The 18,508-nt window shown below is 38.3% G+C and overlaps 1 protein-coding gene across 6 annotated transcripts in view; it reads left to right on the top strand.

The window, feature by feature from the left end:
* dync2i1 (dynein 2 intermediate chain 1) overlaps window positions 1-18,508 on the top strand; it is a 103,938-nt gene that overhangs the window by 39,685 nt on the left and 45,745 nt on the right. For 3 of the 6 annotated variants that reach the window (XM_043690687.1, XM_043690683.1, XM_043690684.1), the window contains exons 8-13: window positions 1,842-1,958; window positions 3,177-3,251; window positions 6,493-6,682; window positions 8,774-8,876; window positions 13,816-13,945; window positions 17,566-17,677. In XM_043690687.1, the coding sequence (XP_043546622.1) occupies window positions 1,842-1,958; window positions 3,177-3,251; window positions 6,493-6,682; window positions 8,774-8,876; window positions 13,816-13,945; window positions 17,566-17,677 (727 nt within the window). The remainder of the gene's footprint in view (window positions 1-1,841; window positions 1,959-3,176; window positions 3,252-6,492; window positions 6,683-8,773; window positions 8,877-13,815; window positions 13,946-17,565; window positions 17,678-18,508) is intronic. The other 3 variants (XM_043690688.1, XM_043690686.1, XM_043690685.1) reach the window with 2 other exon arrangements.

The following is an 18,508-nucleotide window of genomic DNA, read 5'->3' as shown; positions in this document are numbered from 1 at the left end:
TTATCTTAGCCTGCTGGACACACTTTCCTCATTCCTGAGGAAGGGCTTATGCCCGGCACATTCTCCCCGTGTCTGCGTGGGTTTCCTCCAGGTGCTCTGGTTTCTTCCCACAATCCAAAAATGTGCAGTATAGGTGAATTGGCCATGCTAAATTGCCCGTAGTGTTAGGTGAAGAGGTAAATGTAGGGGAATGGGTCTGGGTGGGTTGCGCTTCGGGGGGTCAGTGTGGACTTGTTGGGCCGAAAGGCCTGTTTCCACACTGTAAGTAATCTAATCTAATCTAATCATGCAGAAGTAGTAGTTATGTGGTGACCACGACAGGCAGTTGTCAAACTGCAGCTACCACACCTGTTTTACCTATCGTGGTTTTGCATGAAGTGCCTTCTTAGAGGAGGGATGGAGAATTAGAAGGAAGATGTAACTAGGCGAGTTGAGGTTTGAGATGCAAATACATAGAAATAAGCGAGTTGTCACTCGGGAAAATCATATGAGCATTCCTCTTGTTGAGACTCTGTTCATTCTAATCTATTTTGTCACCTTTCTTGAAACACCGAGAAGAAGAAAATTCTGTCAATAGAGTGAAACAGCAAGGAATCAAACTCATAGAATACTGATTTGGCCTCAACTGGAGTATTATGGCCAGTTCTCTACACCACAGTTCAGGAACGCTGTGACTGTATTAGAGGAGATGTGAAGGGATTTGCATAAATGTTCCCAGATGTGAGAGGCTTCCTTTTAACATGGACACTTGAATCAAAACCTGACATTGTTCTCCTTGGAGAAAGAAATATTGGGACAAGACTTGATACTGGCTTTCACTGTCATGAGGAGTCTGACCAGAGTAGATAAGGAGAACTGTTCGCATTGGCAGAAGTGTTAAGAACCAGATGAAGTCAATTTAAGGTGATTGACAAAATGGACATTTTAAGGAAATGCCAGTTGGTTAAGGCTTGGGATGCAGTGCCTGAAAGTGTGTGATTGCAGATCCAGTTGTGGCCTTCAATGTGAATTGGATAATTGTCTGAAGAGAAGAGATGTGCAAAAGTGCAGGAAAAGGACAGAGCAGTCGACTAACTTAATTGCTCTTACAGGGAACTGATATATACACAATGAGGTGAATTAATGTGCTGTATCCATTCTGTGGCTCTATTAGTAAGATTGAATGTCCATTGTATTACTTCTCTGTGATCTCCTTGGCTATATTTGCAGAGGGATACAGAATGCAGGCTGATTATTGAGGTCAATGAGTTTCCATCTATCTGTCTGTACTTGGGATCTATTTCCCACCCACTCATGGATTTCTCCAAGGCTTGAGAATAGTATAAGTGATCAACTCATTCAACCGTTTGATTCAAAACCTGGGTAGGTAAATGTCACCACCAAACCTTTTGGCCATCGAGCTGGCTGCTGCAACTCCAGATGCCAACCCCTGGCCTTGCCAATTTGGGCTTTGTGAGCATGCCAACCATTATGCTAACCAATTCTAGAATTGGCAAAAACACAACTTTAGAACTTTATAGTTTATTTCTTACAAATGGGGTGATCTCCTAATGTGAATATTCTTCATATGAAATATAAGGAACAGTTGCGAATTTTTGATATTCACTGGAACCACAGGATTATGATTATTTTCAAGTTTAAGTCTCACCAGTGTTCAATTTGTCACTTGCAAAGGTAGTTGGAGCCCTCTAAAGTAAGAAGCAAGGAACTGAATTCCACTTGTTATTTCAGTTTTGTATCGATGATGTGCCATCTGGCAATGTAACATATCTTAATCCTATAGTATAATTTTAAAAGGCTATCATATTTTCCATTATGTAAAATGCTTTTGTTTATTATAGCTCTTATCTGTCTTTTCAACTATGTTCCTGACAAAATCGCAGGGTACAGGCAGATTTCCATCCACATGGCGGTCCAGTCAGGCCGGATTAATTGATGATGATGATGATGATGCAGCTGTAAGAATTTGACCTTTCTTGTAAAGTAGTTCAATTAAATCAGTGCTTAAAGTTATTCCATTCCCTTATTAGAAATCTAGACGGTGGGAGAAAGAGGGTTAGTGTCGTTTTTATTTTAAAATATGCAGGATTTTATTCAGTGAAAATATTACTAATTTTAGAAGTTAATTTTCTTCTTTCAAGTATTTTGCTGTGTGAATATTTTGATCATCCATTTCAAAATTAATCGGGTCATCAAAGTTGAATAATATTAATCAGATCTTTACTTTGTGCGCTTATAATTGCACTTAATGTTAAAGTTTTTTTATTCTTAACAAGGCTGAAGACATTATTTCACCGTTTGCACAGTATGAATTTACTTTTTTTTTCAAAATTTCTCAAATTGGAATACTTTGCTGTTAAGAAATGTTAAGTAGCATTATGTGCAATTTTTTAAAATCTGTAAATGGTTCAATAATTTCAGAAAAGGCGATGCATCATTTAGTGCAAAAATCCAAGCTACCTTGTTCAAGTTTCATCCTCCTCTGTTAGCTTTGTGAAAACTGTTTTACTGTTTCATGAAAAGTGTTGAATAGTATGAAGTTAATTTATTTTTGTGGTAGATACAGACTGGCCACAGAATGTTATATCTTAACATCTCAAGCATTAAAAACTAGTTTGTTAATATCTTCTGTGTTAATCATAGTTAACCGCCCTCAGGCACTGAAGATTAAGTTTTGTATGCAGTCTTATTCTTTTAGGTATTAATTCATGTTCAATTTTTAAAATGTCAAATTTTAAATGATGTTTCTGCACTTGCCCTTAATTTGGATGCTTGTTATGTTGAACAATATTTACCTATATCCCTTTTCAAAGCATTGTCTTTGAATATTGTTTTTATGTAGATCATTCAAGGCCTGGCATATAGCTCTTTTTATCTCATTATTCTTTTGTCAAACTTAAGTCTGTTATTGAGTTATTGACTGACCTACGAATGACAACTTCTTTTTCCCTTTTTACCATATCAAAGCAGTTTGTAATTTAAAGAGTGGCTGTCAGATTTTCTTGGCCTTTTCTGCTGTCATGCAAATTGTGTAATTTTTCTATGTCCTAGTAATGAAACCTTTAGTTATGTATAACTTCGAAGTTCTTAATAATGGACAATTGTTTGGATCTGATATTCGTATTACTGCAGATAACTATTATCCCAATTCTAAAAAACTGAAAATTTCTTTGCAGTTTGTTGAAAGAGAAGAAATTGCTATGGATAGCCAGTCCCCTATTGAATCGTCAAACTATGATGATGATTTTGAGGTATTGACCATTAGCTTGTAGTGTATAGATAATGAACAAGCGTGATTTGTAACATTTCTCAACTATACTTTTGTGCCTGGGTTGACATGTTTTCAGGCTGTTAAAATTTGCAATATTATTATATTATTTTATTACTTAAAACGTAATTCTGTTTTATTTATTGAGCATCTTCTAGTTTAGCATGTTAGCAAGGCTTGAAAGAATTTTCTTCTCAGGATGTGCATACTAGTTTACTTATCTTAACAGTCACGTCTGGAAAGTCTCCATGATCACATTCATATTGCAGCATTTGACTGTGTTATTCGTATGTAAACTGCAGCACAAAACTAAAGTGTTAATTTAATTGATATTTTCTAATTATCCTGTTCAGAAATGTCATTACTGCACCTGGAGCAGGTGGGACTTCAACCCAGGCCTCCTGGCTCAGAGCCAGAGGCTCTATCACTACCACAACGGTTGTATAATTTTAATCTACTTTTTTTTTGGATACATTATGACTCACGGATGGAACTTGACCTCAGGCCCCTGGCTCAGAAGGAGGGCCATTATGACATATTTTCTAATCAACCTGTCCATAAATGCCATTGCATTCCTTTCATGCAGGTAGGATGTGAGAGTGGGCTTTCTGGTTCAGAGATAGGGACGCTACCACTGCATCACAAGAACCTTATGAAAATTATCACTACTCCCCAAGATATTTTTTAATCAACCTGTTCAATTATGTTATTATACAGTCAGAATCAGATGGGGCTTGCACGTGGACTTCCTGGTCCTGATGTAGGGACAATATCACTGTGCCACAAGAGTTTTTAGTATTAATTGGATTCAGCTGGTGAACATTATTCATGTCGAACAGCAAGCTGAAAGTAATGGTTCTTGTGGCTCACTGATAGTGTTTCTACCTGTGTTGTAATGTCTTACCAAAAGCCTTTATGATATTGGAAACAGGCTGTGTTACAGGCATGTAAGACTTTATCTTGCTTGAATTCTGACTTCATCGATAACTGCAAATAGCTTCCAGAGATCTCTGGAGATTTTTGCTTATTTTGACTGACCAGGATTCTCTTCTCAGAACTTTCAACCAGTCAATGGTAGGAGAATAACTAGGAAGTGCAAAGCCAAGAACCCATCCCTATCCAGCAGCCTCCAAAGCAAAACTGCCTCCTGCAAAAAACCCAGTCAGAAGTAGTTCACTCTTTGTTGTCTTTTTTTCCCAACATTTTCTCAGTGGGTAGCTGGCCAACACCGGTCCTCCCTTGATTGATCAATTCAACGTGCAAACAGCTACCAGTTCCTGAGCATAACAACATCTTTGTGTTGCTTTGTCTACAGTGTTCTTCAAGCAGAAATTAATCTGCATTATCTTTCCAGGTCAGTTCCCAACAGCAAACATCAGATTTTCCTTTTTTTTTATGAAAACAAGCTGATGTTCGTGTTCTTCAAGCAGAAATTAATCTGCATTATCTTTCAAGGTCAGTTCCCAACAGCAAACATCAGATTTTCCTTTTTTTTTAATGAAAACAAGCTGATGTTCATATGTTCAGTTCTCATTTTCAGTTCTCCGTTCCAAACCTAAAGTACGAAAAACAGTGATGGTCTCAACACTCCAAGTACACTTCACATTCTTGCCACCAGTCCCTTTTATCTCTCTCTCTCTCTCTCTCTCTCTCTCTCTTACACGCATACAAAAACACACACATACGTACACACAATCACTTTAATCAACCATTTATTATTGAAAAGTGGGCATCATAGAGTCATCCAGCACAGAACGAAACCCTTCGGTCCAACCATTCTATGTTCCACCATTCCAAACTAAGCTAGTCCCATCTGCCTGCTCCTGGCCCATATCCCTCTAAACATTTCCTATTCATGTACTTATCTAAATGTCTTTTAAATGATGTAACTGTAACCACATCCACCACTTCTTCAAAGTTCATTCCACACATGCTCTACTCTCTGTGTTTTAAAAAAAAATTGCCTCTCATGTCTTTTTAAAATCTTTCTCCTTTCATCTTAAAGATATGCCCCCTAGTCTTGAAATCCCCCACCTTAGGGAAAGACACCTTCCATTCACCTTATCCCTCTGTATCCCTCCTTATTTTATAAACCTCCATAAGGTCACCTCTCAACCTCCAGTGAAAAAGTCTCAGCCTCTCCTTAAGACTGGAATCTTGCAGTCCTGGCAACATGCTGGCAAATCTCTTCTGAACCCTCTCCAACTTAATAATATCCTTCCTGTAACAGGGTGACCAGAACTGGACGCAGTACTCCAAAACAGGCCTAACCAACATCCTGTGTAACCTCAACATAACGTCCTAATTCCTATATTCAAAGGTCTGAACAATGAAGACAAGCATGCTAACTGCCTTCCTAACCTCCTTATCTATATGTGATGCAAAGAATTATTTACCTGAACCACTAGGTCTGTCTGCTCTACCATACTATCCAAAGTCCCCCTTTTAATTGTCTAAGTCTTGTCTTTGTTTATTTTGCCAAAATGTAATACCTCGCATTTAGCCAAATTAAACTTCATTTGCTACTCTTCAACTCATTGGCCCAATTGATCACCATTTGTTTCTACAAAGATAATCTTCTTTACTGTCTACTATACCACCAATCTTGGTGTCATCTGCAAACTTACTAATCATGCTTCCTATATTCTTATCTAAATCATTTACATAAATGGCAAACAGAATCCTGTGGAATCACTGGGAAGGAAATTATTAGACATTTAATAGTTGACTTGAGAATGGGGTGATTGACCTTAGAATTGGATATCTGCAGACTGCTATTTATAGCTGTTATGAGAAAGCTGTTGAACAATCTAATTTCCAGCATTTTTTCTGTTTCTTTCTCATTGAGAAAATCATGGAATTTAATTACACTGATAAGCAAGACTATTAGTATGAAAATTAATATTCACATGCACTTAATATTATAATTGCATCAGACTTTTAGATGAGAGAAACGCAAAGAAAACTTGAAAAATAAAAACATTTTGTATATTGGGCTTAACTATAGACAGAAATTTTGTAGTATTTATCCCCAGTGTATTGTTGTTTATGAGTTTCTGGTCATGGCAGACCTATCAGTTCTAGCAGCTTACAGCAAAGCAGTATTAGAGACGGCCTTAAAATGTCTGTTCAGCAAAAAGTCTACAAAAGGAAGAAATAAATAAATACTTCAACTGTAAAGCTGTGTCACAAAATACAATGTTGTTATGTCCTTTTGTTTAAAGGACTACGAGGATGACTTTGAGGAAGAGGAATGTGAAGATGAAGAGGTACAGCATGAAAGAGAGGAAATTCCAGCACATCAGCGAGCTGAAATTGAAGCAATTCAAAAGGCCATAACAGCAGAAAATGACCAGGTCAGAGAAAAATTCCCTGGAAGTCACAGAAAAACCTGTGAGGAAGATCCAAATAGAGGTGAGATTAATTATTATATGAATTTCCATGGTTTTAAAATAATTATTGGACTACCAAAGCTGTTTTTTAAAATTGTCAAACCATTGGCTTTTGTGATTTCCTGCTTCATTTTCAATACACCATACTGTGTTATAATTGAAATTTGAGATGAATGCTTTGACAGATTTGCTTTTTTAACTCCAACATTGATACCCCTCACTTGAAAAGGAAAAATTTACTGAAATATCTTATTTGTTTGTTCTTCTGTTTGCTGAAATGCTAAAACTTTTTCACTGTTCTACACTGGTGCTAACTGCCCTTCAGCTGAGGACATGTTTATCCCAGCTTTGAACAATTCTCAACTGTTAAAGCTGGTGTAGCGCCTGAATTCAGTATTCTTTATGGACTTATTTTCTGTGCTATTGTAGAGTATAATCACTCAAGCTGCAGCTGATCTTATGAAGGACCAGTTTAGTCAACTTTTACATAACATAACAAAGATGGGTAGTGACTCGCAGCTACTGCCTGAATGAAGTAATGCAGAGTCATAGAGTCATTGAGAAGTACAACACGGAAACAGACCCCTCGGTCCAAATTGTCTATCCTAACCCAATCTAGTCCGATTTGCCAGCACTTGGCCCCGATCCCTCGAAACTCTTCCTATTCATTTACCCATCCAGATGCCTTTTAAATGCTTCAATTGTACCAGCCTCCACTACTTCCTCTGGCAGCTCAATACACGCACCACCCTCTGCATGAAAACTTTGCCCCTTAGGTCCCTTTTATATCTTTCCCCTCTCATGCTAAACCTACTCCCTCTAGCTCTGAACTCCTCCAATTTAGGGAAAAGACTTTGTCTATTTATCCTATCCATGCCCCTCATGATTTTATAAACCTCCTATAAGGTCATCCCTCAGCCTCCAACACTCCAGTGAAAGCAGCCCCAGCCTATTCAGCCTCTCCCTATAGCTCAAATCCTGCAATCCTGGCAACATCCTTGTAAGTCGTTTCTGAACCTTTTCAAGTTTCCTTCTGATAGGAAGGAGACCAGACTTACACACTGTTCTAAAAATGACTTAACTAATGTCCAGTACAGCCGCAACATGACCTCCCAACTGCTATACTTAATGCTTTGACCAATATAGGAAAGCATACTAAAAGCCTTCTTCACTGTCTCATTTGCCTGTGACTCTACTTTCAAGGAACTATGAACCTGCACTCCAAGGTCTCTTTGTTCAGCAACACTCCCTAGGACCTTCCCATTAAGTCAAGATTAGAGTGGTGCTGGAAAAGCACAGCAGGTCAGGCAGCATCCGAGGAGCAGGAAAATCAACGTTTCAGGCAGAAGCCCTTCATCAGGAATGTTTTCTGATGAAGGGCTCCTGCCCGAGACGTCGATTTTCCTGCTCCTCAGATGCTGCCTGACCTGCTGTGCTTTTCCAGCACCACTCTAATCTTGACCCTTACCATTAAGTGTATAAGTCCTGCTCTGATTTGCATTTCCAAAATGCAGCACCTCCCATTTATCTAAATTAAACTCCATCTGCCACACCTCAGGTAGAATACTTATTTAATTTGGAAGTCCTGAAAATAGTTGGCTATGGATAGAATGTACATTTTGCTTTTACAGTCAGCGCATCATCCCAGTTTTACGTGGGCACTAGTATTTTAGATTTTGGAGGGAATGTGTCAACTAGCCCTATGGGTAGGATTTGCACTAAATATAAAACCATATTAGTTTCATTGTACAGTGGGTGATGGAACAAGGGACCTGCATCATCAATTAATGTAATCTGAGGTTCTGTCCAGCTATGACCTTGACAGCATGTGCAGGCATAAAACACATGCCTATCATATTGAAGTTTTGTCAGTAAAGCTCAGAATACAAATGTTCCAGTTCGGAAACAGCGAGCAATATACCACAGTAAATCTTGACCATGATAGACAGCCAGCTAGGTATGTTGAATTATCATGAAATGATATTGCATTTTTAATCAAGCAGATGTAAATTAATAAAATTAAATTTGCATTTACTTATGTTTTAGTAAATATTATCTACTGCTTGCAGTAAGCTGTTCATTTTATTTACGTGTAATTTGTTGCCTAATTTAGATTTTGGAAACTCTCCAACCATAGGACCTGTCCGAGGAGCATTCATAGATTTTGGGGCAGCCAAGCAGCGTGAGATCAGTTCAAACATGGCTAGTAAACAAAAGTAGGTAACTGGAGCTAACAGTTTACGTGCAAACAATTGCATGCCAGCAAAAACCCACAGATATTTGTGGTGAAATTAGAATCTACATTGCAACAATTTAATACTTGTTTGAATATGGGATTTCTAATTATTTCTTCATCAAAGACTCAAACAAAACCAAAACTTTCCACTCTGAAAAATGACAGATAAACCTGTTTGAATGTGAAAACAGGCCTGGAAGTCAACGATATAGCTTTCTGACTGCCAATATTTTTCCCGAATTTCAATATTGTTGAGAAAAACACATTTTGTTGAAGCTCTCCATCTTGTCCTCATCAGGATCTTTCACAAGAATACAAATTCAAGGCAAAGCCAACATTTATTCTGCCTACAAGGAGAGTGCTGATTGATTGGCAGGTAGATTCAGATTTATAGAGGCATTAATGATCATAGCTGCAGAATGAGTTTAGATCTGAATTTTAAAGGGAACAGGAACTTTAGGAATGACAGGAGGCTAAAATAAAGTGAAGAGGTGGCTCTGTTAATTAACGATGGTAATAACACAATTCAGAGGGTTGACGCAACATGAGAAACAATTTTGAGTAGACATTAAATATGATAAAGGCAAGGAGTCATTTGTGGGAGTGGTGCACAGGTCTACAACAGTGCCTATATATTAGGGTGAAGCATAAAGTAAGGGATAATGAAAACCTGTCAGAAATCCATGGTACTAACCATGGAAAATTTCATATATACATGTTGTCTGGGAAAGTCAGATGGGCAAAGATAACCGAGATGAGGAACTCCTGAAATATTTTTGGGATAGTTCTAAGAACAGCATTTTCTGGAGCTGACGACAGCAAGGTATACCATTCCTGATATCGTGCAATAGAGGTAGGATTAATGAATTATCTCATTATGAAGCACCCCTGTCCCCAACACCCTCCCATCCACCCACCCACCAATGTTGTAGGGATCATAATATGAATGAGTTTTGATTCAGTTTGAGGGAGAGGAGTGGGTCTGAGACCATTTTCAAAATGTAAATAAGAGGAATTTTCACAGCTTGAAAGCAGAGCTGGCTCTAATGAAATGATAAAACTGTTTAAATAATATGCAAATAGAAATGGGAGGGGTGGAAACACTATCTGTGGTTAACTGGAAGTGTTAAACATAGTATCAAATGACAAGAAAAAGCACATAATTGTACCAAGACAGGTGATAGGCCAGAAGATTGGACAGAATATAAAGAAAATGAAAGAACAACCAATAAGAAACAGTGAAAAGTTAAATAGTATGAAGCAAAGCCAACCATAAATATAAAAACAGGTACTTAGAGTTTGTGTAAATAAAATGTGAGACTGGAGAATGAATAATGGAAAACAAAGAAATGGCAGATGAATTGAAAAGGTATTTTGCATCAATCTTCACTATAATGGCTACAAATAACATCCCAGAAGCAGTAATAAGTCTGAAATGAAAAGCGAGGGATGGACTCCAGAATATTTCTAATACCAGAGAAGTGGTACTTAATAAATTGTTGGAGACTGCTCAGTGCCGGGTCCTCGTTGGCTTCATTTTAGGGTCTTAAAAGAAGTAACTTGTATTGTAGTTTACAAATTGATTTTAATTTTCTTAAACTCCGTTGTTTTGGGTACATCCCACTACATTAGAAAATAGTGAATGTAACTCCTTTATTCAGAAAGGAAGGAAAGCAGACTACAGGGAAAATGTTAAAGCTATTATTAAAAATGTTAACGCAGGGCACTCGGACAAGTTCAAGGTCATCACTTAGAGTCAACATGATTGTATGAAAGGGAAGTCATATTTGATCAATCTATTAAAACTCTTTGAGGAGGTAACATGCTGTGGTAAAAAAAGGGGAGCTGATGAATGTCCTGCAAGTAGATTTCCAGAAGATAGATAAGGTGCTACAGCAAAGGTTATTGCAGAAAACAAAATGCTTATGATGTAGCAGGCAGTTTATTGGAATAGTCATAATGTCATAGAGATGTACAGCATGGAAACAGACCCTTTGGTCCAACTCGTCCATGCCGACCAGATATCCCAACCCAATCTAGTCCCACCTGCTAACACCCGGCCCAAATTCCTCCAAACCCTTCCTATTCATATACCCATCCATGCCTTTTAAATGTTGCAATTGTACTAGCCTCCACCACTTCCTCTGGCAGCTCATTCCATACACGTACCACCCTCTGTGAAAAAGTTGATCCTCAGGTCTCTTTAATATCTTTCCTCTCTCACCTTAAACCTATGCCGTCTAATTTTGGACTCCCCTACTCCAGGGAAGAGATTTTGTCTGTTTATTCCATGCATGCCCCTCATGATTTTATAAACCGCTATAAGGTCACCCCTCAGCCTCCGACGATCCAGGGAAAACAGCTCCAACCTATTCAACCTCTCCCTATAGCTCAAATCCTCCAACCCTGGCAACATCCTTGTAAATCTTTTCTGAATCCTTTCAACTTTAACAACATCCTTCCAATATGAAGGAGACCAGATTCGCACACAGTATTCCAAAAGTGACCTAACCAATGTCCTGCACAGACACAACCTTCCAACTCCTGTACTCAATATTCTGAGCAATAAAGGAAAGCATACCAAATAACTTCTTCACAATCCTATCTACCTGCGACTCCACTATTAAGGAGCTATGATCCTGCAATCCAAGGTCTCTTTGTTCAGCAACACTCCCTAGGACCTTATCATTAAGTATATAAGTACTGCTAAGATTTGCTTTCCCAAACAAAGCACCTCACATTTATCTAAATTAAACTCCATCTGCCACTTCTCAGCCCATTGGTCATCTGATCAAGGTCCTGTTGTAATCTGAAGTAACCTTCTTCGCTGTCCACTACACCTCCAATTTTGGTGTCATCTGCAAACTTACTGACTATGCCTCTTATGCTCACATCCAAAACATTAATATAAATGATGAAAGTTAGTGGACCCAGCACCGATCCTTGTGGCACACCATTGGTCACGCTTCCAGTCTGAAAAACAACCCTCCACCACCACCCTCTGTCTTCTACCTTTGAGCCAGTTCTGTATCCAAATGGCTAGTTCTCCCTATATTCCATGTGATCTAATGTTGCTAACCAATCTCCCATGGGGAACCTTGCCAAATGGCTGACTGAGTAGATTGAAAGTTTGCTGGAATGAGTCTTTCTCCGGTTGATAAGATGCAGTGAGTGGTGCAGGGATCTGTGTTGGGATGTCAACTGTATAAAATTTATGTAAATGACTTAAGGGTGCATATGGTTTTTTGCATAATTTTCTGATGATCAAAATACGGATTAGAAACTAATTGGGTCGAGGATATAAGGAGCCTACCAAAATTTATCAATAAGTGAGTCGGCAAAAATGTGGCAAATGGCATACAATTTGAGAAAATGTAAAATTGACCATTTTGGCAGGAAAAATGAAAACAAAGCATATTTTATAAATGGTGAGAAATTTTGGATCTCCAAGATGTGGAAGGATCTGGATGTTCTTGTGCATGAACTACTGAACAGTTGATTTGCATATGCAAATTAAGAAAGGCAAGTAATTAGGAAAGCTAATTATGTTAACATTTGTCAAAAGGAGAATTGAATGCAAAAGTAGCTAGTTATGTTTCACTCATACAGAGTGCTGGTGAGAAAACACCTGAATTAGTTTGCAAAATGTTGGTCTCCTTATTTAACAAAGGATCTAAGCACATTGGAAGCAGTACAGAGAAGGAATAATGGACTGATACCACAAATAGGGGTTTGTCTTTTGCGGAAAGATTGGACAGACTAGGCTTGTATCTGCTCAAATTTAGAACACTAGAAGGTCATTCGATTGAAACATACAAAATCTTAATAGGTTCAATGTGGAGAGAATATTTTCTGTTAAGGGAGAATCTAGAGTTAGCACTCACTGCTTAAGAATTAGCATTGCCTTCTTAAAATAGGCTAGTTGAATGTTTTTCTGGCAGTGAATACAGAGCATTGTCTCCCTGAAAAAGTAATGGAAGCAGGGTCCTTAAATTTTTTTTTAAGGTTGTGGTATATAGATTATTGTTAGGCAAGGCATTAGAAGGTTTCAGGGTAGGCAGGGATGTGGATTTGAGGTTGCAATCAGATCAGCCATGATTTTATTGAATAGTGAAGCAGGCTTAAGGAGTTGAATGATCTATTCCTGCTCCAAATTCATATGGTCGCATATATATGTATGTGTAAAAGTTAATTTACTTTTTGTCCTTCTAAAGTTGCAATAAGTTTGGATAAACTATGGTGAAGGATGGATATTTACATTCTCTGATTGAGTATTTTAGCACTTCCAGTATTTGAAAGTGGTATAACATTAAAAAGAAGTGTTGAAACGTTTGGAGTTCCATGTATTGCAAGAATGATTGTACTGTAAATGTAATGTTTACACAATGTAAATGATACTTGTGAATTTCTTATTTTCTCCTTCTCCGACTGACAAAACAATCTGAAGGATAGCATAAGACTGTCACAACGCAAGTAACGGATTTGTATAATTCATGTGTACATTTTTAAAATCAGCTTTCAAAGTTTTCCATTTCCACTAGCCTTGCCGGCTTTGATGAAACATGATTTTCAAACTCAGTGAGGTAACCATAAGCAATTTGCCTTTGAAAAGTGAATTATAAAATAGCAGGTTTTCATTATCAGTTTCTGGAATTATTTAGTTTTAAGACTGGCAAACGCAGAGTTTGCACTAAATCTAAATTTATAAATAGAAATAAATTTTCAGTCCATCGTAATAGCTTTAGAAATGAAAGTTCACACAAAAAATTTGGATGGAGATTTTTTAGCTCATTTACTTTCAACAAGAAAGAAAACCAGTGCTGGATAATGAGCACTCCATGAACTCATTACGTTGAAATAAGCCTGCCTTCTTCACATTGGTGGATATGTTAAAAGCCCTAATTTTGCATTTTGTGCAGAAAGCGCAGTGCGGAGTTGCTCCGACTGATTGACTTGGATTTCTCAGTTAGCTTTTCCATGCTTGATCTGCCTCCATTGAATGAGTACGATGTCTATATCAAGAATTTTGGACGCACAAACACCAAACAGGTATGTTAGGAATATTCCACATTTATTTATGGTCGTTAGAATACATTTAAATAAAATTGTCTTAATTTTTTTAATTCTAAAATTTGTTGAATTGAACAGGTATTCAAACATGAAGCTTGATGGACAACTTTGAGCAATAAGTTTAAATCATTCATAGCCTTTTAGTAAGTTTTGAGAAGATTTGTAGCTTGAGTTGAGGTTATCGCTGAGTTGGGAGGTTCATTTCCAGACGTTACCTACTAGGTAACATCTTCAGTGAGCGTCCAGGCGAAGCACTGCTGATAATTTCTGGAAATCTTCAAGACCATCAATAATACCCTTACTGGCATAAAATTCACTAAAGAAGAGGAAAACACCAACAAACTGCCATTCCTAGATGTCACAGTAGAGGGAACAGCGAATGGGGATCTTCAAACCAGCGTCTGCATGAAAACAACACATACGGACCAAATATTGAACTACAGCAGTAATCATCCCAACATCCACAAACAAAGCTGCATCAGAACATTATTTCAACGAGCCACCACACACTGCAGCACAGAGGAACTACGCAGAGCAAAGGAAAATTACCTGTACAGTTTATTCAAAAAGAATGGAAACCCAATGAATACAGTCCGCCGATTTCTGAGCATCAAACCCAAACAAGCAGACAAAACACATCCAGAAACCCGAGCCACTCTCCCCTGCATCAAGGACATCTCGGAAATGACTGCCAGACTACTCAGACCCCTTGGCATCATGGTACCCAACAAATCCACCAGCACATTAAAACAGCAGCTAATGAACTTGAAAGACCCTATACAGACAACAAGCAAAACTAATGTCATTTACAAAATACCATGCAAGAACTGTAACATACACTATATTGGACAAACAGGCAGAAAACTGGCCACCAGGACACATGAATATCAACTAGCTACAAAATGACATGACCCTCTCTCACTAGTATCCTTACATACAAGTAAGAAAGGACACCACTTTGACTGGGACAACACATGAATCCTCGGGTAAGCTAAACAGTGAGACAAACAAGAATTCCCAGAAACGTGGCATTCCAACCGGAACTCTATCAACAAGCACATCGAGTTAGACCCCATCTACCACCCCCTGAGAAAAAGAACAGGAAATGACACCACCAACCCAAACATATAAATAGAGAGCAGGAATTGTCAGCAGGGCTTCGTCCGGCGGCCCATTGAACATGTTACCTAATAGGGTGACAAAACATCTGGAAATGAACCTTTCAGCTCAGCATGGCCTTTTAGTTTTGTGAAATATGAAGTTAAACATGATTTCAGCAATTAAGTATTTTTGTTACTTTTTAATCCTCGTGGATTTTAGCCAGTATGATTCTAGAGTTCTTGTTGCTTATAGTGTGTGTAATATACATTGGTGGATGTGACATGGGAGAAACGAGTGAGTGAGGTTGCAGGGAAAGGTGATTTACAAGAAAATGTTTTTTTTTAAATAAATAGAAAAATAAATGTAAAAACAGAGAGACCATGTTGTTCATCAAGGAAACCCAGCGTGGATTTGTTCACAACATGGTATGTCGAAGTACTTCGCTGGAGTTTTTGAACAGGTATCATACATTGTTGGTGAATTAATGATGGTGTGTTGTATAAATTTCCAGAGTCGTAGATCTTATCTGATCTTGGTACAAAGTACACAATAGAACTTTGAAGGTGACGATACATAGAGGCAAGATTCAAAATCTTTGGTCAAAGATCTGGAAGGAGGTTTTCAGGATTTGGAATGTTCCAACTGAAAAGCTGGTACATAAATACTTTTGAAAGGGAATTAGATAAGAATTTGCGGATCAGCAACATACAATACAAAAGGCAAGAATCTGAGACTGGCTTGACAACTTTTTCCAAAAGCCAGCATGGGCATGACACACCTTGGGACCTCTCCCTACTCTCTAAGATTAGATTCCCTACAGCGTGGAAACAGGCCCTTCGGCCCAACCAGTTCACACCGACCCTCCGAAGAGTAACCCGCCCAGACCTATTTTCCCCTCTGATTAATGCACCTAACACTACGGGCAATTTAGTATGGCCAATTCACCTGACCTGCACATCTTTGGATTGTGGGAGGAAACCAGAGCACCTGGAGGAAATCCACACAGACAAGGGGAGAAAGTGCAAACCCCACACAGACAGTTGCCTGAGGCTGGAATTGAACCTAGGACCCTGGAGCAGTGCTAACCACTGAGCCACCGTGCCGCCCAAGTTTCCTTAATTCTGAAACTGCTATTGCAGTCAAACATAAACAAAAGAGTTTTGGAATATTTATATTAAAAATATGCTGAATTGTTGGAGATGCTATTGTTGGATTAAGAGGTAGGTCCGTGACTATTGGAGGAAGTGCAGTTGGCTTTCCTTGTGTCCTGGTCAATATTCCTTTTTCAACAAACATCGTGAAAAAACCAAGATCAACAGTCTCCATTCTTATTGCTGACTCTAGAATGACTCTCATCCAGATAGCATTTTGTTTTTGGTTACTTCAGATTGATTCACAAGTTAACTAGCTCCAGGTGAATATTTGAAACTAGAACTGTTGAAGCAGGTCTATCACCAATCCTCGTATGCTTGTTTGCAATAAAAGATGCTCTTCATGAATGAACTGACTCGGTTGAATTGTTTTTAAAAAGTTGAAATCGAAAATTTAGATTAAAGATTCACAAATTCACATTCACAAGAAAACTCTTGGTACCACTGAAATAAAATTATAATAAGAACAATGTGAAAAATGGCTGGGACATTTGGGTCCCAGGTGCTCCGGTTTCCTCCCACAGTCCAAAGATGTGCAGGTCAGGTGAATTGGCCATGCTAAATTGCCCGTAGTGTCAGATAATGGGTAAATGTAGGGGTATGGGTGGGTTGCGCTTCGGCGGGGCGGTATGGACTTGTTGGGCCGAAGGGCCTGTTTCCATACTGTAAGTAATCTAATTTAATCTTATGCATGTAAGTAGGCATGTACTTAGCACGTGCATGGATATGGCCAAGAACTTAACCCAGTGTTTGTGTGTGAATTAGACATCAAGATTGCCTAATGAACCCAAATAGCATATTTTTGCGCAACAATTTCTTTGTAATTCAACATGTATTCAATGATGCTCTGATATTTGGAGGAAACATGCAGATTTGTTGGTCAATGTTAATTGACAGAATTATTTGAACACTTTAACATACAGATTATTGTGATAATGTCTTAAACTTTGAAAGAGTTGGGTGAACATGTCGGGAAGTATTTCAGTGTTCTAGGATGAATATATTAAATTGTTTTTGTAGAAAATGGAAGGAACAAGGTATTATACTGTGCTAGCCATAGTTTACAGTTTATTGTGTTATCAAAAGTTCCCACATACTGTTTTTATATAGATATTATTTTTGATTTATTTTAAGAGAGTTAACGTTCAATGTAATTTCAACAGTTGCTTGGAATGTATGCCTCACTTTGAACTAATTTTTCCTCCTGAATTGAACTATTTATCCAGAGAATGTGTCAAATCTTCCAAACATGTTGTTATCCAATAGTTATGCTGGCTGAAGTTTGACCTTCTCCGGAAGCATGTTGGTTTAAGTATTTAGTTTTTAACTTGGTTTTATTGTTCTTAGGCTTTTGTTCAGTGCAATGAAGACAATGTGGACCGAGACATTCAAACAGATGAAATTGAAACTGTTGAAAAGTGGACACAGCATCCAGGAGAGGGTAACTTGCTCTGTGGGGGTAAGCACCTTTTGTGAGCTTTGAGAAAACAAATATCTTACTTCACAAAGTAACTTTAAATTGCCCATTTGACTCTAAGTCCACAAACTGCCTGATGATGGTTTGCTAATTTGGTGGTACCTGACTTGGTCTTGAAATCTTTTAAATTTTTCTGTCTTGCTTTGTTCACAAAAGTTCACTTTAAAGAGACTGATGGCGATAAAAGAATGGAAACGTGTTGTTTCTTTCATAAAAGTTTATTACTTACAATTTAGCCTGTTTGGAAGGACAAGGTTACATACCGAAACACTCTTATCTATACTTTTCTCCAAGGCATAGACCATCCTGAATTGGGTATATATCATTGTTCCTGCTTCATTGTTGGGCCAAAACCCTTGAATACTCCACCTAACAGCTTTAGAAATGTACTTACATGCCTATATCACACAGATTGTTATGGTCTAAGAGGGTGGCTCATCGCTGTCTTCAAGAGGGTAGTTAGGGATGGGTGAGGTCTATGTCCCTTGAACAAATAAAAAGAAAAGTTGTTGATGGCCTAATGCCCATCATTGCAAATGGCTTTCACTTTATGGCCACCTGGCCCCTGTCCCTAATCTTTGCCTCTCCACAAAGATCTGGAAAGGTCAAGCCAAAAGTATTAGAAGTTGCTAGAGTGGAGATGTCGGAGAAATTAGCCCAATAAAGCAGAGACCACACAAACCAGATTGGGTGAAATTGATAAGCTGTTTATTTCCAGCGATATTGCTGGAAGAGAAGTTGACGAGGCTGACACAGAACTGACAGTCTGTACAGGTAGATCAAGAGTTCTCTTCCTCTAGCTGAGAATCAAGC

This window comes from Chiloscyllium plagiosum, chromosome 5, assembly GCF_004010195.1.
Source record: "Chiloscyllium plagiosum isolate BGI_BamShark_2017 chromosome 5, ASM401019v2, whole genome shotgun sequence".
Taxonomy (NCBI): domain Eukaryota; kingdom Metazoa; phylum Chordata; class Chondrichthyes; order Orectolobiformes; family Hemiscylliidae; genus Chiloscyllium; species Chiloscyllium plagiosum.
Note: the sequence above shows the minus strand (reverse complement) of the source record. Positions and strands in the feature narration are given on the sequence as shown.